Source organism: Plutella xylostella, chromosome 13 (assembly GCF_932276165.1).
Source record: "Plutella xylostella chromosome 13, ilPluXylo3.1, whole genome shotgun sequence".
Lineage (NCBI taxonomy): Eukaryota > Metazoa > Arthropoda > Insecta > Lepidoptera > Plutellidae > Plutella > Plutella xylostella.
In genome coordinates, this window is record NC_063993.1 from 2,166,437 (window position 1) to 2,191,399 (window position 24,963).

Here is a 24,963-nt window from a genome sequence, read left to right on the forward strand (position 1 = left end):
TCTTAGATAAAGACGGCTTGATCAGAGTAGGGGGGCGACTTGATAACTCGGACATACCGCTATCACAAAAACATCCTATCATCTTAGCTCAAAAATCACGAATAACTGAACTTATTATACAAAGTGAGCATAAAAGGTTATTACATGCCGGGCCTAAATCGCTTCTTGCTAACTTAAATCAAAAATATTGGTTAATAAATGGAATGCGACAAGTAAAAAAGGTAACACATAAATGTTTGGTTTGTTTTAGGCTCAAAGCTTGTGCAGCGAAGCAGCTAATGGGATCCTTGCCTCCTCAGCGAGTCACACCATGCAGACCATTCCAGAAGATAGGCATTGACTTCGCTGGGCCTGTCAAAGTAAAAAATTCGCGTGTTAGAAAAGCTATTATTAGCAAAGGTTATGTATGTATATTCGTGTGTTTTGTCACGAAGGCAATTCATTTGGAATTGACCTCTGATCTCACTACTGAGGCGTTCCTTGCAGCCTTTAAACGATTTTCAAGTAGACGAGGCCTGCCCAGCGAGGTATTCTGTGATAATGGTGGTTGTTTTCGAGGAGCAAGGAACCAGCTGGTGGAACTGTACAAACTTAATAGTTCTGCTGATCATCAGGGACTTGTGCAAGCATATACTGCCAAAGAAGGCATAAAGTTTCATTTCACACCTAGCTATGCACCGGTGTTCGCTGGGCTTGCAGAAGCCGCTGTGAAAAGCATGAAATATCATTTAAAGCGCATTGTGTTAGATGCTGCATTAACTTATGAACAGTTAAATACTGTATTATGTCAGATAGAGGCTGTGCTAAATTCACGCCCTATTTTGCCCCTCTCTGAGGATATAAATGATTACTGCTACCTGACTCCGGGGCATTTCCTTATAGGCACGTCTCTAACTATGTATCCCGAGGTAGATAATTCTGAAACTAGGAACAATAGGCTAAGCTTCTGGCAACAATGTACACAGTTGCAACAAAGGTTTTGGAAGGCTTGGTATAAGTACTATTTAAATACTTTGCAAAATAGAAGTAAGTGGTGTCAATCTATGCCTAATGTAACTGAAGGTTCACTAGTTCTTATGAGAGAGCCCAATTCTCCACCTTTGGTGTGGCCCATGGCACGGGTCGTGAAAGTATTCCCTGGAAATGATGGCAAGGTCAGAGCCTTTCAGTTAAAAACAGCTGATGGTAAATTGTATACTAGGTCATTGCAGAGCATAAGCGTTTTACCTATTGAAAAATGATTATAAATAGGTATTTTTTTAATGATTTAAGATTGTTTCATTGTATGTCATTGATACTACTAAGACTATGTCTATTGTTGTTATGAATAGGTACTTATAGTTAAAAATTTGTTAAGTTGTTTGTATAATGTAAAGAAATTACAACCTTAATTGTTAGATACACGTTACTATAGTTAAATGTGTGCTTACCTTATATAAAGTTTTACTACTGATTAAGATTTAGTAAAATGCTGTTATATACTTACATACTTGATTGAGAAGATGCTGTTAAATAATATTTTGTTAAATTAAAGTATATGCCTTACATGTGTGTTTACAGTTGAAATTAGTTACATTTAGCTGCATAATCGTTATAGTTAGATTTACTATTATATACTTAAGTACTCTTCTATATGGTTATAGTAGGTATTCATAAAATATGTTGGTTAGGTAAATACATAAATTAAAAACGGTCAGCTTTGTTTATATAAACTTTATTTTCATAACTTGTTGTTCGATAGGTATCTTTCAAGTTAGAGTTGACATAATATCTAATGTACAAAAAATGCCTAAGTAAATACTATGTAAACTATGTTAGGTATAAGTGTTTAAGCATGATTGCACTTTATTTGGTCATACAAATGTTATCTCTTGAGTTAATTTATCGTTTGCTCTTTCTTGGGCGGCAATATGTTGATGGCAACACAGGTATATTTTTAATTTATTGTTTATGGTCACTTCCGTATCCTATACTGTTACAATATAACTGCTGTACGGTGCTCTTGTGTTGTGATAAAATAAAATACTGTCTCACTGTGAAACTTTGGTTTTAATGAAGAAGACCAGCCAGCCAAACCTACAGTCCACGCAACATACAATTGATATGATAACAATCAAGTGAATTGATCGCAGGAAATCAATTATTCTGCTTCAATACATTGGCACGGTAAGTACGATCATTCAATGTCAAGTTTCCACAATCATTTTACTTCTGCGTGAGATATGTAAATAATTCCCTGGCCAGTTAGCTATTAGCCTATTACAGAATATGTATGGTGCGCTATTTCTGCGCTTACCACGACTATCGTTTTGTATTAAGCGCCCGATTGCATGAAAACTCTCGTTCGTTCGTTTTTCATAAGCTAAGTAGGTATAAGTACTTAGTAACTCCCCAAGACCCCAGTAACATTTTTTTTTCTGACTACCTTCTAAAACTATTCGCGAAAAAACTCAAATTTAAGTTTCTGCCAGTTTTATTAAGTACATTAATTATATAGTCACCAACAGACACATTCATCCTCACACTCACCAGTGAGTCTATCAGGCGTGTCCCCAGTAAGATCACGGTCTCGTACTGCCTGGCGGCGTAGTAGCCGATGTGCGCGCCGAGACTGCCGCCCAGAATGTGCAGGCGCGAGGGCAGCAGGCGCGGGGAGAGACCCGCATTAGGAGTGAATGCGTGAAGAGTCTCGTTCGTTCGTCTTCATAAGCTACGTACAGTTCCCCAAAATTGATAATGCACATAGAAATCTTCGTCATTGTTCGGCAACGGTCGTATTCCCGAGCGTTAGAAAACTATTATGTATTTAGAGTGGTTAAGTGCATTTTCTTCATGAAATTTTAGTAGAATTATGTAATTGGTGCTAAAAGAGATAATTGATTTATCAGTAACGAAATTTGATTCGATAATTCATAATATTCCATAATATTAAAATTTACTTCGAAAATGTTACAGTAGGTACTTTTCAAGTGTCTTACTGAAGCTGATGTAAAGATGGATGAAAGAAGGTTTGAATAACACAAGGTTTATATTATAAGGAGAAATGGATTTCAAACACAGGATTATATATAAAAAAAGAAATCTCAGTTGAAAAGTATTTAGAGCACTGATTATTTCACATTAATAAAAATGTTTACATTAAAATCTCAGTTCAAAAGTATTTACAGCGCTGATCATTCACAATAATATTAAAATTACAAACTTGGTCTTTTGGGTGTGGCTTTATTGGCAAAGTGAAGTCTATCAATGTGACGCATATTTTATTCTTAAATGTGCCTCATAATATGGCATCGTCAAAAATAATTAAAGCTGAAATTAAATACACATTTGAAAAAAATAACAATAACAATGTGTAATTGCAGCTCTTTATAATTCCACAAAAGTAATATTGATCTTGACCTTGAGACCCTTGACTGATCGGTGACAGCCACCGACCGCCCGAATTGTTTTCGATTATGTGTCACATGATATTGACTACTATTTCTTTCGAACAAGGATCAAAATGCAAGTGCTTTGTTTAAGGCACTGATTCGGGTGTTTCCGGGAATACGACAGTTTGCGAAGATTTGCATGCGCATTATTAATATGGGAGAACTGTAAGTAGGTATAGTGACTCCCAAAGATTATTTTGACAACCTAATTCACAAATCCAAGGCTACCTATTGCGTATTGTTCCTAGTAAATTACCTATTTAGTTATAATATTGGTGACCAACAAACACATTCTACTCTAGCTGCGTACAGACCGGACCAAAGAACGGGTTTCGTTGACCTTCGTTGCTGCAATCTGCCCGTTATTATGTATGATAAATATCCATCGTTGGGCCGGTCTGTAGTCTGTACGCAGCTTTAAACACACTTACCAGTGAGTCTATCAGGCGTGTCCCCCGTCAGATCCCGGTACTGCCTGGCGGCGTAGTAGCCGATGTGTGCGCCGAGACTGCCGCCCAGGATGTGCAGGCGGGAGGGCAGCAGGCGCGGGGAGAGGCCCGCTAGGAAGGTGCCCAGGCGCGCGCCTAGAGGCCGCGTGGTGCGCGCCGCGCTGGGGGGCAGAAGGTTGGTGTTAACCACGTTAACCCTTAATTTGGCATAATGATTATGGATCCCACATATACCTAGTTTTGAACTTTATCCCATTGAGCTAAAGACGAAAAGCAATGAAAAATTTGAAGTAGCCATGGCGTTTTATTATTATAGGTAAGCACCCTTGTTCTTCATGACGAAGGTCCTGGATTGTAACCCCAGCCGAAACTCTGTATTTTAAATCAGTCTTGGAGGAGGTCCTCGTGTTCTGTAGTGGACTTTACATAATTATATAACTGCTGTGCTTTTGAGTTAGACTCAGAAGATTTTAAACAGCGTGAAGTGTTCTTGCATAACATATTTCTTTCGTAATTACTTAGTCATAATTTTTAATGGTTTAGAAATGATCTTGTCACTGATGTAAAACAATCACTTTAACCTTCGATTACCTATCTGTAATCTTATGTAAACATAAATATCATATTACAAAAGATCATAATTATCAGTATCATTTTACACACACTTATGTACCATTATACTTACAGAGTGTTGCATAAAGTCAGTTTTTTATTCTTCATCCCGTTCGCCCGGATATCTAATCCCTCGTCGAGGGCCAGATGCCGAATCAGCGGTCCAGACAATAAGTACCAGATCAGCAGCGCGGGCAAGGAGGCTCACTCACATGGGGAAGGAGCGGAACAACACGTTGTAGCGAGCCAGCTGCTGCATCAGCGGTCGAGACAAGTAATAGGGCAGCAGCGAGGGCTAGGAGACTTCACTCACATGGGGTAGGAGCGGAACAGCACAGGGAAGATATCCAGCACGAGCACGTTGCAGCGCCGAGCCAGCTGCTGCCGCGCCAGCTGCCGCATCAGCGGGGAGTAGCGCGTGTCCAGGTACCCGGAGATCAGCACCTGGGAGGAACAGCTGGGTCAGGGCAGGGGTAAGGAGGTACAGTTGGTTATATTAGATATGGCACCCCCATATCGAGAGAGGATAACAAGATTTTTTTTTTTAATTGCTAGGTATATATTCTGTTCTGAAGGTGCGATAAGATATTTACAAGCAGTTGGTATCAGGTACCTAATATGCATCGAAATTCGAAACCCTATTGAGATAGACAAGAGCCCCGTGAAAATTTCAGAAAAGTACTTAATGTAAAAAAAGTTTTTCTTGTAATTAGTAAGTACTTAAGTACATATTATTTTCTACAAACCACCCCATCTCTGACCTTCTCTCTAACCTCAACCAACCTTAGTATCCCTATCAAAGTCCATCCGCTTGGCTACACATCTTATCCCCTTGGCCCCCAGCGGGCAGGCGTGGTGAGCCAGGTCGAAGGGGAAGGGCGCCCCGGTCTGCCGGTACACCAGCAGGGTCAGCGACCGCGCGGTGGCGGCGGAGAAGCGGGTGCTGCGGTTCATGCCCGGACCTGGGGGGACGGGGGATAGAGGGTAAATTGTTGTTGAGTTTACGTACCTAAATATGAGTTTTTTAAAACTTGAATGAATGTTTGTTATAGGTAAGTAATAGTTGTAAGTATTATTAAAACATTTAAAAGTGAATGTGTTCACTGATAATGCCAAGTTCCATTGCGTTACTTCTAGTAAATGTCATGGTTAAACATGTGCCTGTGCCTATGTCGCAGGCATCTGGTTTAATCTCCTGTTTGATTGAACCGCTAGCCCGTTCATTGGATGACACTATTCAGTTGTATGACTAAAGAACAACTCGTCAAGTGGTTGACTGTAACGTCCAACGTCTTGACTGAACGTTATTCAGCGAAGTCGTTAAATGGGATATAGTATAGCAACTTTGTAATGTCTGGTTAGGATGAACATGACCAGACAAGAGTCAACAAAAAGACTGTGTTACAAAGCTCTCATCTCACAAATTAACTAAACAATAACAATAAACGTACCTTGATATTGTTGTTCATAATTATCCAGTTTCAGCACATTTTTTTCTTTGAAACTATCCGCCGGCGGTGTAATCATAGGTAAATCCATGTTGTCATACTATTTTAACATAAATAACGCACTTTAAAGCAAATTTATTTGCAAAAAATAACAATACAAGTGCTTTTTGTGTCAGCTGTTCGCTGTTAGACGCCATATTTGTTTTATTCACCACCTGACTGATTTTAAGTCCGCTAACTAGTTGGACGTTTTGTGACGCTTGTACAATCAACGTTCGGCCTAGTCATACAACTGAATAGCGTCATCCAATGAACGGGCTAGCGGTTCAATCAAACATGAGATTAAACCAGATGCCTGCGACACCTACACTGGTTATTATTATCACTTATGTAAGCAAGCACTCATTATAATCTTATTATACTTATAAATTTACTAACAATCTACTTCTTATTTATTTCGTAAACAAACACAATACTTTCGAACAGCACAGGCTTCCACGTTCACTATCACTTCACTCCCTAAAAAATCACCAACGCCCTCACACGTAATTTCAAACACCACGTACATTCTGACAGGTATCCGGCGGGAGGGCCCGAGTCGAACTCGTATGCCGCTGCCGCAGTAGCCAGGAGCACCACCGCACCCCACATGTCACCAGCTCAGTCAGTCACCAGTCACCATCCCACACGACTAGACCACCAAGAGCCAATCATACTACTGATTGATTCTCCCTTTGCACCACGAAGGTCAGCCAGTAATGGAGGCCGATCACGAATCTCAACTTATCTGCATTAATGGTTTCCTCCGAATCTAAGACTCGTGTGATTTAATTCGTCTTCTAAATGCAAGCAAAGGTTAGATTTAATGCGTCGCTCTCGCAGTTAGCATGGAAATTAAGAAATCAATGTGTCTGCAACAATATACTAACTACAGTAGTATAATATGGTAGGCGGTGCGTGCAGTGGTGACCTCTGCTTGTTCAGCAGGCATTGTAGTGTGGTGCAACTTGACTCTCCGGGGCCTTCTGGCTGATTTACATGCGTGATGAGACGCAGATGTGAGGTACCGTTTAATAGTGACTATTTAGTAATCTTTCGTACAGTGCTCACTGTCTAATGATGTATATAATTACTTATAGTGATTAGATACCTAACTATTGAACTATGGAAAAAGTTGCTAATTAATTGATACAAATGCATCTCTTCAAACATATTTTATTTTGCTTTATGTGAGTAGGTACAATACTTAGAGTTTACAAAGAAGATTTGTTGCGAAATCGTTACGTTTAAATTTCAAAGATATCGAAAGGCCATGATTACGAAATACCGAACACATGTTTAGAGATATCTATGAATGAGGAATATTTGATTGACTTACTTATTGTATTACATAATCAATTAGATATGAATGTAAACGTAGGATATAAGTATGCTAAATAACTTAATAATAATAGCTTTCTAAAGAATTTGCATGTGGAATAAAAATAAACGAAGGTCTCACATAATGACTTCGCAAAACCTGAAGTTGAAAATGGCAAGACCAAATTGGGCAGCTACAAACAATCTTGTGTTTTTTATTTTCATTTATCGAAAACCAGTAAATGCCTTTGGTTCACACAATAACAATAGAAAGATTTACATGTACTTTACTTACTGTATCTACAATTTTACAGAGCCTACCCCCGAGCTCTCTCGCGATCATCTCTACAACATCTAATTTATTCGCAATTGACTACGAAATACGTAGTAATTTGCAGAATCCAATATTATGCTATAACCACATAACATAAACAATGCGATTGCTTTTAAACCAAAGTCATGACTAACCGCCTGAGCAAAACAAAGCAGCATGTTAAACCCGTCTTCACCAGCCAGACCCTACGTACTGCAGTCCTTCTTGATTACAGAATAAGATACAGAATGGTAATGAAGCGAGTGTGCAACTTCGTCGAGGTATGTAGCCGGCTGGAGGGGACATGCCGGCAGTCGGAGACGCCGCGCCGCCGCGACCACACACTTGACCGGTTAAAAAAAACAACCCGCAAAACATGAGCAGTTTCTGAATCGCGAACTTTTTGGTGGTTCTTAAAAAGTGGTATAAACTTTTTGGTGACAATGAATGAGACGACGACAGAAGCGGTGTTTGACGCGGAGGGTGGCTTGGTGGAATGGGAGCGGTACCGGAGGCTGGTGCGCTCCTGGCTGGAGGTGCCCGGCTACGAGGTGCACGAGGGGCTCCCGGCGGCCGAGCTCGCCATGGACCAGGCCTACGTGTTGGCCGACCCTGAGACTGATGTGGGGGTGTACCGCCTCTCCGATGACTGCTTTCGGGTGAGTTCAGATTATTTTCACTAATAAGTATTAAAAACGCTAGTTGGTAAGTATCTTTGTTGCTGTTTCTCCGGGAAAACGGGAAAGCTGACACACTGGATTAAAATAATAGGATCCTTTTTATCCCTGAATTCCCGCTTCCCGCGGGGTTTTTTTTAAGGCGGAGCGAAGCTCGCGGGCAACAGCAATGATTCTATAATTTAATTTTGCCGTCATGTTTTTCTTCATTCCTATTATTTATGTGTTTTATTATGTCTTCTTCGTTGTTAATTAGGCTCTAAAACTATGGTTCTAAATTAAAATGTCTTAGTTAGGTATACGGGCATGTAATGAGTGTCGTTATAAATTTTCCAATATTAATTATCTCTTGTCCGATTTGTAGTTGTGCGTGCGTATATTTTTTGTTTTTGTTTCACAATTATTGCGATTGCGACCCAATTCTAACATCATTAATTGCTTTTTATATTAGTTAGGAGAGATAAAACTTTAAATATAGCTTGTTTTAAATGAAAAACGTTAGAAATAATTAACATTAAATTATGAACGTAGGCATTCTTCTATTACAAATGGGTATAATTTATTACAAATATAAAAATAATATCCGCGCGTGGGCTTATTTTCCGAATCAATTTTCCACCGCGCTACGCATTTTCCCCCCCTTGCTACTAGTCTTGACCGTCGCGTGTCTCCTCAGTAAGTCAGTAGGTAAGTTAATAGTATAATATTATATACCTACTGTAAATAATGCTAACATGGTAATGATACTAAAGTGTACATAGACATACACGACATAAATAGACATGTAATTGCGAGGTGCGGAGTTGTTTTTTGCGAGTTTCCCGCCGCCGCCGTTTCCGCTGCGCTTTCTTTTCCATGCGGTGATGGATCGCCGGCTTCCTCACACCACTACCTGTACCTATACCTAGGTAGACTAGGTATGATGTCTGTGAAACGATTGTTTACCAACAACTAACTGTTTATAGGAATGCACTCTTACTCGGTTTTTCTTAAGATCTTCACTTGTAAAAGAGAAATGGATCTGAAAGCTGTCTGTTAGAATTTATTCGATTGAACTTTGATTTTATAGTTTTCTGAGTGTTTAAGGGTATGTTTCCAAATGTTAAAATTGTTACATACATATCTAGACCACAATGTCTTCACTTATGACCTAAAATACGCATTGTGATTCAGCGTTAGTGTTCAAAGCGCGGGAATTCCTGGTGAAGTTCATAAAATAATTGACATCGAACCGGCCGGGGGATTTCTGGGAATAAGTACTTACAGGTACTTGTGGAGGGAAAACCGGGAGGGCGTGTAATGTGGCTGACTAAATGGGCATGTTTAGTAAATAATGTGCGCTTTGTTATTGAAACTAACATGCGCCGCTTAAACCCTGGTGTGGCTATTCGTGCTTTGTGATCATGATCATGGTAAGTATCTGCCTTGGTTATGTCAGAAAAACTTTATAGGTTTACCAACATCGGTAATACCTTAGGGACGTGACGTGAGCTAGTGAGTCTGACTGTGGTACCCCGGGTTCGTTCCCGGTTGGAGCAGATATTTTAATCTCTATCATCATCATCAACTATACTCTCTTGCTCAACTAATTATTTACAAACTTTTGTAACATTAGTTAATTACCCATTTAACGAACTGTAGCTCCTATTACCACACATACCCGATGTAATACGGATATTTAAGGTCACCGATCTCATAAACCCCATCAATCTGCAAAGAACCGCCCTCTATATACGGGTTTATCGCACTAATTCCATAACACTACAAAATATAAATAGTGGGATACTTTTACTTACTCCGCTTCTAAAGCCTCACACATCAGTCATTTTCTCCTTCAGCTCTCGACATGCATTCTTCTACTATTCTAATCCTCCTCGTATTTCCCAGTGTCCCTACGAGCTGGTGAAATACCTCCGCGGGGGGGCGCGGGGGTGGTGGGCGGAGGACACGGCCCGCGGCGCCACCTGGCGGCTGTACCCCGCGCGCGACCAGTACATCTCTGCTGCTAACACCGAGTGAGTACAACATATATAGCGTCAGGCTGTGGGAGCCTCCTGTAGGTACAACCCCTGATAATTATCAACCGGCACTCTAGGCCGGCGTGGTAGACAAGTTCTCAAACCCTTTCTTCTATGGAAAGAGACCTGCATGTGCTCCAGCAGTGATTGGTCATGGTGACGTATAATTACTTAAATAAAATTATATCGAGTGAAGCACTGTCAGCGACTGACAAATAATCTGACAGGCTGATGCTTTCACGAAGAGGATCAACATCGGTCCAGCTCTACATTGTTTGCCGGTAGCACGATCAGAAGTGTAAAAATACTAAAAATATAGCTGAGCTGTGCTAGTGAAAATAATATCCACTGAAAATAAGAGCTTTCGCTATAAAATACGTATGTTACTTAGATGTTTGGTGTTCACTAGACTTAAATAAAATTTCGGAATTCCAGCCCAATGAATCTGTATCTGATGGTTGATTTTATATCTCATAAATTGAAATAATAGAGCGGTCATCATCTACAGCTGTAGATGCACACAAAATTAAGATTATATCCATAATTACGTTGCGTTGGTGACATTACATAAGGTTAAAGGAACGATCAAATATTGTTATTGTGCTTACATAATTACACATTCAACCATCGCATCGTCCATCCTTATAGGTCCAACCTTATAGGTCCGTAAGACATAAAATATTAAAACCTGTTTAAGTATTACTTTTTTTCACACAAACATAAAAATAAGAATAAAATCTAAAATGAATGTCAAGTGTCTAACAACAATTCTAACACACGAGGAATCCGACTTTATTACATTTTAAAAAAACAACGACTAGATCACTATCATCCCGTCGTAATGTGATGATGAGGATACAGGCAAGTTTAGTGCGAAGGAAAGATCTAAATAAATATGAATAGACACTATTAGTATCTACTATAATGTAGGTTGTTACCCTGTTGTGAGTAAGTGAGCGTTGTCGGTGGAAGTGCGTGGGCGGCGGAGACACTCTGGCGGGGGTGGCACTAGCTGATGTATACTACATAGGCAACTCGGGAGGTCACTCACTTCTTCATCATGTCAATGGCAAAAGGCAACGTGGTGAAATGATGCGTCAGTGAGTTAGATTTTGGTCTAACAGGCCAGCAGGATGCGCCAGGCCTCCACAGATCAGGCACTGAAGGATACAGGAATACAGACTAAAAGCATCTTACTAAAAAGTGTTAGGTACAGTAAACCTGGCCAAGTTTAAATGCAACGGACATTACCTTCCCCTCATCATTTTATTAGTATTGACGAGATTCAAGGAAATGTCAAGGCAATCTTCATGCTAAAATATTTTTATTCGTACATAATAATATAACTCGGTTGTTATGGAATATTTAATGTCAACGCAGTATTTATGTAACAATGTAAACACACCTTAAAAGCTGTTTTTTAATTCGTTACGATTGTGTAACTTTCATACTTAACTCATCTTATTTTACTACTATTCTGTGGTATTATAAATAGTTTTGTGAGTTAAATTAGGTAGGTATGTTAACCGCAGGAGTGTGCATTAAATTTTGAACACATGAAGAAATTACGACACAAGAAAGTGCATTATGTAGTTATTTATTCTTAAAACTATTTATTCAATATAATAATACAATAAATATCCTAACTATATTAATATTATAAATGCGAAAGTAACTGTGTCTGTCTGTCTGTCTGTCTGTCTGTCTGTCTGTCTGTTACTCTTTCACGCCAAAACTACTGAACGGATTTGGATGAAATTTGGTATACATACGGTCTAGACCCTGGGAAAGAACATAGGCTACTTTTTATCCCGGAATTCCCACGGGAAAAAGCTTTTTAAGGCGAAGCGAAGCGCGCGGGAACAGCTAGTACTTAATATTTTATGGCTCCGCTTTTGAACTTTTCCGATGTTTGTAGCAAATCGATGTTGATCTTGACGTTGATTATGAAAGTGTTGATGTCCATAATACTCTTCATTACGGAGTCAGTGGCTCGTCCATATACGGGCAGATGTGATTATGCAACCTGCAGGTCTTACAGGTTCTCATGCAATGCCTAAGTACCTACCCACTGGACGGGTCTGGCCCATTCTCAACCAGTCTCTATAACTCTATGCTATAATTAAGCCCTCATAGAGCTAGCCTAGCTATCAAACTGAAGCAAACCAATTAAAATTCTCGACTCGCGCAGCCGCAAAATAGACCACAATACGTAACCGACGAGTCGACGACACTGATTTAAATAAATTACGTGTTTATTATTCAACTAATTTCTTTTAAAATTTTGGAGAAAGCTCGCGAAAATATGCACATAATTGGCTCACAAGATAAATTTAGGAAGAAATGTTCGTTCAAGGCACTGAGGAGATGATTGGTCCTGATTGGAAGATCGTTGGAGCGAACACCGACCGACTCAATGGACAACATTTCAAAAAACTAAAGCTGCTACAAATCGAAAACCATTTCGAGATTTAGCTCTAAAGACCACAAAAAAAATGTTTTTGTATTTTTTGGATGTATCATTTTCGAAAAAATCATAAAATAGTAAAAAAGTGCTGATGACGTCATGCATCAGGTGCGTTGCATTTTGATGATCAAAGCCTATAGATTTAAAAACAAAGTAACTGTCACTTTCATTTTTGATTGACGTTGACGTTTTATCGTGACGTTGTTGTTTATTTGGGTCATTTTCATTAATTCTGTTCTGACATTTTCTGACTATTTTTTTTATTTATTATTAAGAGATGACCTCTATATAATATGTCCCAGAGCATCCCACCGCCTACACAGCTGAAAAAATGCTTCTGCTTATTTTTTTACATGATAAGTACCTACTTTCCATCATTAGAAATATCAAGGTCATTTGAAAATGACCCATTTGTTGGTTGGCATGTAAACAAAGTTTAAATGTCACTTGTCAGTGTCATTTATATTTTTTCGAGACTCAGGCAATAGACAAAAATAAAAATTGAACCTAATATGTGACGTCACTTCCGGTTTTAAAATAATTAACTTTAAAGTTAAAAATAACATGCAAAAATTTATGTATATACAAAATAAAAAAATACGGGTCCACTAATTTTCTATAAACTTTCCGAATAACTAATAAAAATATAGGGTAAAGAAAATGAAATGTTGTCCATTGACTAATGATAAGCTGCAGTCATGCACCGAAATAAACTGGAGGGATGATGAACTTGCTCATATTACTCATACTCGTAACACCCATAACTTTATTGATTACATATACACCTCGAAAGAAAGAACAATAACATTGAGATGAAAATATTGATTGTTCAAACTTTTCTGTGTTATGTAAGTAAGTAAGTATAGCAATAGATACCGAACAATTTCTTTGGATCTAATGAAATGTATAAAAAGTGGGCAAACAGAACAACAGAAAACTCGATCTAATGCGTATATTGTATATTATGTAGGCAACTATTTGCGAAACCTTAACGTGTGCAGCACTCGTGTGAAAACACACGCACCTTATGTATGTTGTAAACAAATCGCAGGTAAATATATACATGTACCGCTGAGTTTACAACATAGTGTAAATTTAATTGTTAAACGGCGGAACGGATTATCCAAATCTAGTACTATGTTCTATGTAGACCGGTGTTTATAGTCATTTAGCGCTCGCATTAGCACCATAGTTAACCAAACAAATCCCTATATTCATAGGTAAACCTATGAAAAATATATATTGGCCTTATTTTTAAATTTAAGCATTAGTAAAATACTTACCTATAACGTAATATTCATTAATTTTATAATTTTACTTTATGTTTGTGCAGAAACATGATATGCCAGCTGCGCCCGGAGCTGGGCGAGTTCGGCGTGTACCGTCTTAATGTGACTGGAAGAGATTGCCAACTCATCACCGAACAGGAGCCCGTCGATATATACATGCGTAAGTACACATACAGATACATAGAGCTATAGTATAGATATTACTATCTAAGCCTTTCCACCAGTTATTAAATGCTATGCAGATAAATAGTAGTAACGACTATACTGCGATGATGTCCAGGAAATCCATCCCGTGCTATGCTATGTGATGTGAACTTATGAATATGATTGATATCAAACGCATCCATAACAACCAAACATAGCAGGGCTCTGGTGTTCAATGTTCCGACTATAGCCAGAATTATGAATAAATGATATGAAAACACATCAAGCAGTTTACGGAATAACGTATGTAGCATAAGCATAACAGGTAAATAATAAATTGTTATGCTTTTATACGGCCTCGTGGTGTTATTATAACATCACCATTGAAACACAGAAGGAGGTGCTTATCATGGGTCGTGCTGCACTGTTTACGGTTTTACAACCATGTTACAACCACATCACATTAGTAAGATGTCAGATAACAACTGCCCTAGTTTACAGCAATCACTATAAGTTTTGACTTTGGAATTCGTAATCATATTCCTTGAGGCAAAGTGATAACGTAACTGGTATGACCGGCCCTTACTCTATCTAGTGATAATATCAAGTGTTTGTTGGTATCTTGTCCGTGAAGGTTGATCTTGAGATAGGCTTCACGCGTGACGGGTCAATATGCTGATAGTGAGGTGAACGGACTGATCCAAATGCAACCCCTCCATTGCCCTCCAAGTGGTTTAAATGGTTATAGGAGGCATAAACCTACCTGAATGATTGCTTACTATATTTTGAACCATTTGTCCATTTTTGGGTACTAATTTGAACCCATTTTTCTACCCAATTTTACTGTAGGTACCTGCATGCACACACACAAATACTGAGGCCACAGTGCAATACTGAGGCCATAGTGCACTGGCCTCAGTATTTGTGTGTGTGCATCGCTTCGTTTACAAATTCATCTCTGTCTGCCGATGCCGTTGTAAATTCCAGTAGCTCTCTACTCCTGTGTCCCCCTCGTCTCACCACCCCTCCCCCGCGCTCGTAATTAATGCTATGCAGGAAGGACATTCAAAATTCATGTTTCCCCCGCAGCGCTATACCTGTTGCTGTGCGTGCTGGGCGGCGTCGCGCTGCTCTACTCAATAGGCGCGCTGCTGGCCGCCCGCCTGCGCCGCTCGGGCAAGCTGCGCTACGGAGACAAAGAGCTGCAGATGCAGCAGCGCCTGCGCGCGCTGGATGCCTTCCGCGGGTGAGTGTCGCACACACACACACACATACACACAGACACACACATACACACACACACACACACACTAGCTGCGCTACGGAGACAAGGAGCTGCAGATGCAGCAGCGGCTGCGCGCGCTCGACGCCTTCCGCGGGTGAGTGTCGCGCACACACACACACACACACACACACACACACACAAGGTGCCAAGAAGTTGGTTAAGTTAAATAGCATAATGCGCTTTTGTCTGCCTACCGCTGGGCGTTCAAAAGGAGTCACATCTTCACATAGGTACATGACGCTTATGTGGCAGACCAAACATTTCACTCTAGTGTAGGTCTAGGGTATTGTCATCTACATGCTAAGAAGAATATACTACGAGCCTTCCCTTATGGGTGAGTACGTGGCAATCTGGCAATACCTTATAGTTTGAATGCCCAGGCAGTTCACACCTTCAGGGGGTATGCAGGCACTAACACTGAACTCGACAGATAATATAATACATTGGCCAGCGCTGGAATACCCAACCAGTCGTCTCTATAGAGCCTGTCGAATGAAATTTTGCACTTTGCTGTGCAATGAATATAAATACTAACACTAGACTCGAAAGGCTCTTAAGAATCGGCTACGTAAGGTTATTCTACAGTTCAAGCAGGTATCCTTGTTTTCCTACACGTGCCAAAAGACCCTGACATATCGATTTGGCCCAGTCTGGTCAGGATCAACTGCATTACTCTAAATAGCTTGCTCTACATATAACTTTATCTGTTAAATTGTTAGCTAAGGTAATTAATAATGTTATTCATGGAAAGAATTTCGAATGACTAGAAGTTATTCATTAACATTCCTGCTACGAGCCGGAAGATGCAGTAGTCCTTTGTTTATTTAGTTCTCATTATATTATTATTGTGAGAACGTATGGAACCTCAATGTCATTATCAACGCTTCGGCACCTCGTCAAAATAATAATTGTTTTTATACCTAATTTGTTGGGCAAATACGAGGTTAATTTAATTGTTCTGAAGACACAGTTAAATTATATAATGTATATAGGTTTATGTAGGTAAGTATGCACTGAAAAAATATGTAGATTCAAAAATACACCCACACTTATCCCTATAGGGAGAAACCAGACTACCCCAATACTCCCATCTACTCACTAATGACATTCATAGAGCAAACTTAATTCCTAAATTGAACGAAACTGTAGTACTTACTTACCTACCGCCAGATAATCTCAAAACCTCTTCATCTTCCAGCATCGCGATAGTCCTGATGATCTTCGTGAACGACGGCGCGGGCGGCTACTGGTGGCTCGGCCACGCAACGTGGAACGGGCTGCTGGTCGGGGACCTGGTGTTCCCCGCCTTCCTCTGGATCATGGGCGTCTGCATCCCGCTGTCCACGAAGGGGGCCTTCGCTAAGGGCATCCCGCGGTGGAAGATTTTGGTGCATGTCGTCCGGGTGAGTTTTTGGTTGCGGAAGGGAAGGGGGGAGGTTAAGTTGATGTTGATATAGAAACAGAGTAACTAGGTAATTGTTAACGTATATAGTGGATTAGTCATGTTTGGAATATTTCGGATCCTGGGGACTTTTCATAAAATCGGCTAAATTAATATCGCACCATTACACTGGCTGTATGTCCATCTATCGATGTAGATCTACCATAGACGTCACTAATATACACCCTTATCACGATTAGTGTTTAAGTTATAAGTTATAATCATCTCTGGTGTGGTTGTTATCATCATTAGGTATACTAGCGGATAAAGTAGAATCCGAAATTTTCTCTCAATTTGTATAAATTGATACCTATATTTATATAATAGAAAAGATATTACGTTACTAATGATCCGTGACTAACAAATTTCAATTCTACCTCTCACTGCTTAGATCTGTAAAATTATGACTAAATCGTCCATTTCACGGCACAGATAACATTGCAAGTTATTTCGGTAAGTACCCACAACAAAGTTGTATAATTAGTTGGGCATAACGTTGTCTTAACTAGCGTGTTAAAACAACGGCAACGTTTATTATAAAAACCTATAATCCGGTAAGTAAAGTATAAAATTTTAGCAGCTCACTGAACTGTGTAAGGCATTATTTACTGGCAAATATTTGGCAAAAGTGTTAGCAGTATTGCGTGTTGATGGCACGTGGTGGTTGTTGGCAAATAGCTGCGTTTAGTTTATGGTTGCTGTGACTAACTGCGCGCGGCCGTCACGGTTCTCTTGCAGAAGAAAGTCTCCGTGATATGCGTCGCCACTCCGCGCTGTCACAGAGCCTCAATTATATAACACCAATTGAGTTTCCTACAATTTTCCTCAATCGAAATTGAAAATCTGATTTCTTCATGTCCCGAGTCAATTAAACTCGAACCTCTAGTACATACCTACCTAGCTACTCACTTTCATTTAAATTCCTGACTGAGTTATTGCGACTGCCACAAATGTTTTCTATCTGCAAGCATATTCTTGAGCTATTGCTCGTATTTTGTGAAACAATTTAGTCAGCCTCTGTTTTAAGCGGTTATTAAAAAGCAATTTTCTATTGCGCAGCCTCCTTATTAACTATGTAAGTTACAAAACTAGTGTTTCATGGTCGGAAGACAATCTAGTTCAGTAAAACAAAGATATAGACTACCTAGGTACTTACTTGATATTGGTCGTTCTTACGAACGGTGTCGGTAAAAGGCAGATAAATCTGACCCCTCTCTGAAGAATTGTTACTATGAGAGGGGGGTCAGGTTTCTCTGAACATGACCGTACTTACTGAGTTATTGAACAGAGAGGCCTTTCTTTGTATCCAACTCAAGCTGTGATCTAAACAGAAGCTCTCTGCGACTGATTCCATGATCTATTCATGAGAGTCACCTCCGCGCATTAATGTAGTCGTTATCTAATAATGCTTAATTCATTCATACACTTTCTCAGATTAAACACTTCCGCGTATTCATGTGACGGAGTGTCGAGATCTTTTCACACTTAAATCAATCACTTCCAAAGATATGGGCTAGTTGAGATTTTTTGCGGAATACTTCATTGGAAATGCTGGGATTGCGTGCAAAGTCTCTTAATTACGCTCTCTCCTATTAGAGGATCTCAACCAGATGATGTCCATTGCTGACTGTTTATTACATCAGTTTGTTAAACCCAGTGTTGAATGAACAATGTATGAATGTGTTGCCAAGGTACTGTGGTCGATGTGTTTGTTCTCAATACTGACCCAGAGGCGCACGCTGCTCCAGTTGCTCGCTTGAAAGGAGAATCTGATTGAGAACAATACGCGAGTGGTCCACCGCGGCGGTATTAGAACATCTAGCGGTACCAGACGCGGCGATTCATAGTAGGTATATAATTGAGTCATTAGCGCCTCATGAGATGCCCATATGCAGAGCAGAGACTAACTGCTGTTATTTGAACGCGAAATAATATAGAGGCGGTAATTTCTTTAACTTTTATATAAATAAATATTTTATATAAAAGCATTTGCTAGATAGTATCTCAGAACCTGACTGCGACTATTTTAGTGCCAAATACGAGTTTTTAGTAATAACTTAGGACTTTCCAGAAGTTAGGTACAGTTTTTTATAACAAAAATTATCAGAATCACCTTGTTTTGAATCTTAAACAGGTTGTTGCAATATTTTTAAATGTATACATAAATTTTATACGAAAACATGTTTCTTATTATTTTTATTCAAGCGGTTTGACAAATTTAGTTGTTTTTAACATTCTATCCATATACCCTAAGTATTATAACGATGATTAAGTATAAGTACTTATAAGATTATAGGTACTAGGTTTTTTAAGTTCTATAAATAACATATATTTAGGGCCTCTGCCATGCATATATTAACTGCCTCTGTGGTCTAGTCCCGGGATCGATTCCCGGGTGGGACCATCAATTTGTGTTTCTAAATTGTGGTTCTAAGTTTGGTTAGGACATAGAAGGCTGATCACCTGATGTCCGAAACAGTGAAACGATCCATGCTGTCGGATGGGCATGTAAAGCAGTCGGTCCTGTGCCTAGCTCTCTCCAGTCGTGTCGGTCAATCCGTCCCATTGGGTTATGAGAGTGATGGAACAGAGAGTGCTCCTGTGTACTGCGCACACACTTTTTTTTATTTTTTTTTTCACTTTTTATTTTATTTATTTATTAGCACAACAGAAGAAATCTTGGGCACTATAATCTTCTCCTGCGTAGATGGCTGATCTCAATTGAGATTGGCCGCCGTGGTCGAAATTCGGCTAGGAGGACATTATATTTAGGGCCTCTTTCACAATGTCTGGATAATGGTTACCCTGTAGGGTAAAACCAGAAATATGAATGAGAACCTTATGGTTTACTTGTCTTTAGGGTAAAACACATGCTCTCATTATGTCTATGTATATCATAATAAACACAGAGAGTGACAGCACGTTTTTTATCCAACAAGTAGCCCTTATCCAGACATTGTAAAACAGGCCTTTAGAATAGTTATAATTTGTATGATTAGAGTGTGGAATTTTTATAAATTTATCTTATGTTATCTAATGTTCCTATTCAGCGTTCATGCGTAATGTTCCTCCTCGGCGTGGCCCTCAACTCGGCGTCGGGCGCGGCGCTGGGCTCTCTCCGAGTGATGGGGGTGCTGCAGCGGCTCGCCGTCAGCTACCTGGTGGCCGCCGGGTTCTACGCGATGACCGCCAAGAAGTACTTCACGCCTAGTCGCGTCAGCGTATGTATCTCTGACAGGAAGTCTGACATCAGACGAACTGCATCGCAGCGACCGAGCGATGCATTCAGACAACTGCATGTAGCTGAATATGGCGCTTCGTGCGGTTTTTCTGTTGCAGTTCATTTTATGGCGGCCTAAGAATTAATAATTAAGTCTTAATATTTGGCCAACGAGTTGAATATTATATGGCTAGTTAATATCTAAGAAGAGAGTTGAAAGTTTGCCTCAAAATATGCTTAGCTCAGTTGGAGCAAAGTTTTCATCTCAATAGTAGGCCTTTATATAAATGAAAGGGTTTTAAGACTATTCATAGACTGCATTATAAACTCTCTAGCCCCAGGTTCTCTTATCTATACAAGCTCTCGCCACTAACCCCCACATCCCCCCCAGGGCGCATGCGGACAAGCTTGCAAGGACGTGCTGTCGTGCGCCTACTCCTGGGCCCTGGCCGGGGTGCTGCTGGTGGCGCATACTGTCATCACCTTCGTACTGCACGAGCCCGGATGCCCCGCGTGAGTTCCTAGTATTAGAAGGCGTCCTTACTCGACAACTCATCTAGTTACCGCAACTGTCGTTGGTTCATCGGGGGCGTGGGTAGCGCCTGAAGAACAACCTCACTCTGTCACCTTTGTGATAAATGGGTGTGTTGAAGGTGTTTAGGCGCCGGTAGAATGACCTTTTATCACGCTTCATGCTAAGAATCATATTGATGGTCATTTCTGAAGGCAACAACGCAGATGGCCTCCATTCTTCCTTCCTGACAATAAGTGTACCTATTCTTTTATTCATCTTTCACAATACAATGTTAACTACAATAACCCGTCTCTCCACAGCGGGTACCTGGGCCCGGGCGGCAAGCACCTCGAGTGGGCGGCGGCGAACTGCAGCGGCGGCGCGGCGGGCGCGGCCGACCGGCTGCTGCTGGGCGCCGCCCACATGTACCAGGGCGGCGCGCGGAGTGTGTACGGCGGGCTGGTTACAGAGCCTGAGGGGCTGCTGGGTATGTGATCCTAGTTAGCTGTTGTACGGAAACTTTCCAACTCAGCTGCCAACAGTTGTCATTCATATTTGTATTTAAATCTATCACTATCTTGCTCTGATACTATACTGTCAAAGCAAGCGAGCAATAGATTTAAAAATACGTTTATAAATGTTTCGTGCACATCACCCCTAATTTGTGAATGTTATTTAAAAGGAAATATTATTTGTATCTATTTTATAACTTCTTGAGCGTTTAGGTACTTTTGAAATAATTGCTAAACATTTAGGTAGTAAGGTACTACACTTCTTATTTATATCTCTCGGTAAATATAGGTTTCATCATATTATTATTAAGGTGCGTAGGTATCTGAGCAGTGCAGCCGCGCTACATATTGACATACTCAGGCTGGTTTTGCAGTCACGCCGCTAGACGCGCCGTTGGACAGCGCGCTGTTGGACAGCGCGCGTTTGAACAGCGGTGCACCATAAAACGACATTAGTACGGCGCGTTTCGCTGCTGTGAGACAGTCGTGTACAAACAGATACAAAATGAACGGCAATGCGGTTAGAGTACTGGCTATTTACTTTTTATGGAAAAAAAGGCAACAAAAACGTCGAAGAACAGTAGGTGTTGATCCTTATAACGCTACAAGGTTACTGAGAGGCGAACACGTAACATCTTTCTCTGATTTACGAGAAAATAGTTATAAATTTTATATTCATTTTGTACACAACAGTACCTAACGGCACGTCTCAACGGCGTGAGACTAAAACGCACAATGGCCGTAGAAGCGCACGAGCGGCGCGCGCTTCGACCGCGCCGCGCGAATAGGACGCGTAAACGCGTTCAACAAACGGCGCTGCTCAAGCGAGCGAATTTGAATCGCTACTAATACCCCAATACATATCCGAGCGCGCGCGCTCCGACGGCGCTGCCGAAACGCGTGATTGTAAAACCAGCCTCATATTTTATTTTGTTTACCAGCAGCGTAAAATGGAGACAGTTAATGCATGCTAGGGACTAGTTAATAGCTCTACATCGCCAAAATACATATTTAGCAACTACCTATTTCGCAACTAACTTAAGCCCTCCACTCTTCCCTCCCGCAGGCTGCCTAACCTCCATCGTGCAGACCCTGCTCGGGGTGCAAGCGGGTGCCACAGTACTGCTCCAGCGGTCTCACACGTCCCGCGTGGCGCGCTGGCTGGCCTGGGCGCTGGTGTTCGCGCTCACCGGCGCTCTGCTGGCAGGGTTCTCGAAGGAGCACGGGATCGTGCCGATTAATAAGAACTTGTGGTGAGTGCAGGTGATTGGTTGTTAGAGTTAATGTCAGGTTCAGCAGACCGTCCGCATTTTGCGTCCGTCGCGGATAAATTCGTTCCCAACTAACACCGTAGCGTTAAAAAAACTCTCATATAACTTGTATAATGGTTCCATTCGAAAATTAAAGTGTTAAGACATAGCTGTATAAGAGTGTAGGAGAGTGCTCTAACTCACTTATAACCACGAAAGAGGCCCACGATTTTGAGAGTAAAGGCTTTAGAAAGCCTGTAAAACGGTGTCATTGAAGTGTTTAAGTTATAGAAAGCCTGTAGTACGGTGTCATTGAAGTGCTAAAGTTACTATAGAAGAGCGTTTAATCACTCTCAGCTAGAACTTTTACCGGTATAGTTGTAGTTGTAGAATGGTTATTTGACTCCCTGACTCTTATTTGTTTGGTAAAAAAGGGTTAAGTGAGTATGTTACCGTTTTCCGAATACACTTTTACCATACAAGTTGTATGTCTTTGAAAATAATAGTGTCAACAGCAATCATACGCGACAGTATTAGAGTGACAGTATTGATCATTACTAAATAACAGTAAATATAATAGATTACCTTGACTTAATATGTTTTGTGAATTGAAAATAATATGCCATTGTAATTTTACTGTAATGTATACCATATTTCCCACCTCAATTTTAATGCGCTCCGAATTAATTAAGGATTTCAAATGAAACATAAGTAAATATAAAATAGACGACTCAATTTTGTATTTTTTTGTATCCTTGCTGTATGTTCATTAGTTTCATAAATCGATTGGCATGACTGGAATGACAAAATTCACATAAATAAGTAAGTATTTTAAAGCAAAATATTGTTTATTCCAGCAATTTATAGGTTAGGTCGCCAATGCAAATGGCGAACTTACATTTAAGACAAATAGACTCACCTAAGTCATCTATTACACTTTTTGAAATAGAACACCCTTAGCCAAGGGTATTATGCAGTCTTAGTCGATCCGCACAGTCTTGCTTAACACCGTTACTTTTACATTCTACTTGCCTAACGCAATAAGCGTTAGTTAAGTTAACCTTAAAGATTAAAACTGCATTGTTGAGTTTTCCAACACTGTATGAATCTTGTCTTATTGCACTCTTGACAAAATCTCTTTTATAACCAATTCCTGCAGCCTAAATTCAATATGACACCTAAAGATTTATATGAGTATTAAAGGAAACCACTTAACAACCATAAGTGTTACCAGGTGTCAGTGAGCACTCTTGTATAGCTTTAGGTTCTAGAAACAGTTTAAACCTATAACATCTTAATTATAATTGCTTTGACTAATACCATTTTAACACCTAAACCTGCTGTTAACACTAATTTCATTTGTTAACTCATCTTTATCGCTTTATGTTAGAACTGAGATAATTATAACACAGTTATACAGGTTAAAGTTATAAAAATAGCTGTAACTGAGGGTAAAATGTTTGTTGGGTTGACTCCGCGAAGACAGATCGGCGATGCTCTGAACGCACTGTAAGGTCATCCGCGTCGCATTGAATAGGCCGTAATGTCCCATGGTTTACGTTGTGCGCACACTATGTCGTGTGTGAGAAGTAAAAATACAAAAAAATATTCATTTCAGGACTAGGAAAGCGATTAAAACCTTATCAAGACAAATGAGCTCAGATCAGATCAGCTACATTTTTTGTCTTCCTTACTAGTATCCCCTCCTATCTTTGTTTCTTACCCCCACACATTGTCGATTTTCTATATTCCACAGGTCAATCTCCTTCGTGTTCGTGACCACATCCATCAACCTCGTCATCCTGAGCTTGTGCTACGTGCTAACGGACGCTTGGCACGCGTGGGGCGGCGGGCCCGTGCGAGCCCCGGGCCTCAACGCACTAGCCCTCTATGTCGGAAGTCAGCTCTGCTACCAGCTGTTCCCCTTCCACTGGCGAGTCGAGAATATGAACACGCATGCGGTGGTGTTGTTAGAAGCGGCTTGGGGGACCGCGCTGTGGTTGATCGTGGCGCATTTGTTGGCGAGGAAGAAGGTGTTTATTACTCTGTGATGGGAGGTTGGAATTGAGAGCCATGCTTAAACTGACTATTCCTTTAGGCTGGTCAAAGCCAAGACTAAAGGAATAGGAAGTTTAAGCATGTTTGAGAGACGTATTTAGGTTATGATCGCTTGTTGCGCAGTCCCAAATGATGGTAGCATTTTCAGAAACAACAGAGAAGCGATCATGGAATATTTAAGTTTAGTATGTAAGTTTAATTTTAAGGTTAGGTAATATTTAAGATCGTCCGAATCGAACATATTCATGAGACTGACCAGTGTGACAGTTATTGCCTTTTTAATTTAAAATTTATATTTCTAGTCCTTATATTTGATATTTAAATCGATTCTTGTTGTAACAGATATTTCTAAAGCTTAATTTACAATCATTGTCTAAAGTAGATTTAATTACATAATAAATTATATGAAATTCAATAATGTCCATCGATTTACCATGAGCTTAATTAAGTACCTATAATGATTATAAAGGTGAATC

The 24,963-nt window shown here is 40.1% G+C and overlaps 2 protein-coding genes across 2 annotated transcripts; one reads left to right on the forward strand and one right to left on the reverse strand.

Annotated features, from left to right (window-relative positions):
* Window positions 1-1,036: 1,036 nt before the first annotated feature.
* Window positions 1,037-5,461, reverse strand: LOC125488517. The gene is made up of 4 exons (XM_048625013.1): window positions 5,276-5,461; window positions 4,806-4,936; window positions 3,863-4,041; window positions 1,037-1,137 (listed from the first exon to the last, which is right to left on the reverse strand). Exons 1-4 carry the CDS (start codon window positions 5,444-5,446, stop codon window positions 1,037-1,039), a joined length of 582 nt encoding a protein of 193 aa, XP_048480970.1. The 5' UTR covers window positions 5,447-5,461.
* Window positions 5,462-7,905: 2,444 nt separating this feature from the next.
* On the forward strand, window positions 7,906-24,902 carry LOC105394688 (heparan-alpha-glucosaminide N-acetyltransferase). The gene is made up of 10 exons (XM_048625066.1): window positions 7,906-8,271; window positions 10,177-10,304; window positions 14,108-14,223; window positions 15,297-15,453; window positions 16,691-16,895; window positions 19,984-20,148; window positions 20,545-20,666; window positions 20,988-21,154; window positions 22,246-22,432; window positions 24,186-24,902. The coding sequence occupies exons 1-10, from the start codon at window positions 8,056-8,058 to the stop codon at window positions 24,478-24,480; spliced, it is 1,758 nt and encodes a 585-aa protein (XP_048481023.1). The 5' UTR covers window positions 7,906-8,055; the 3' UTR covers window positions 24,481-24,902.
* The last annotated feature ends 61 nt before the right edge of the window (window positions 24,903-24,963 follow it).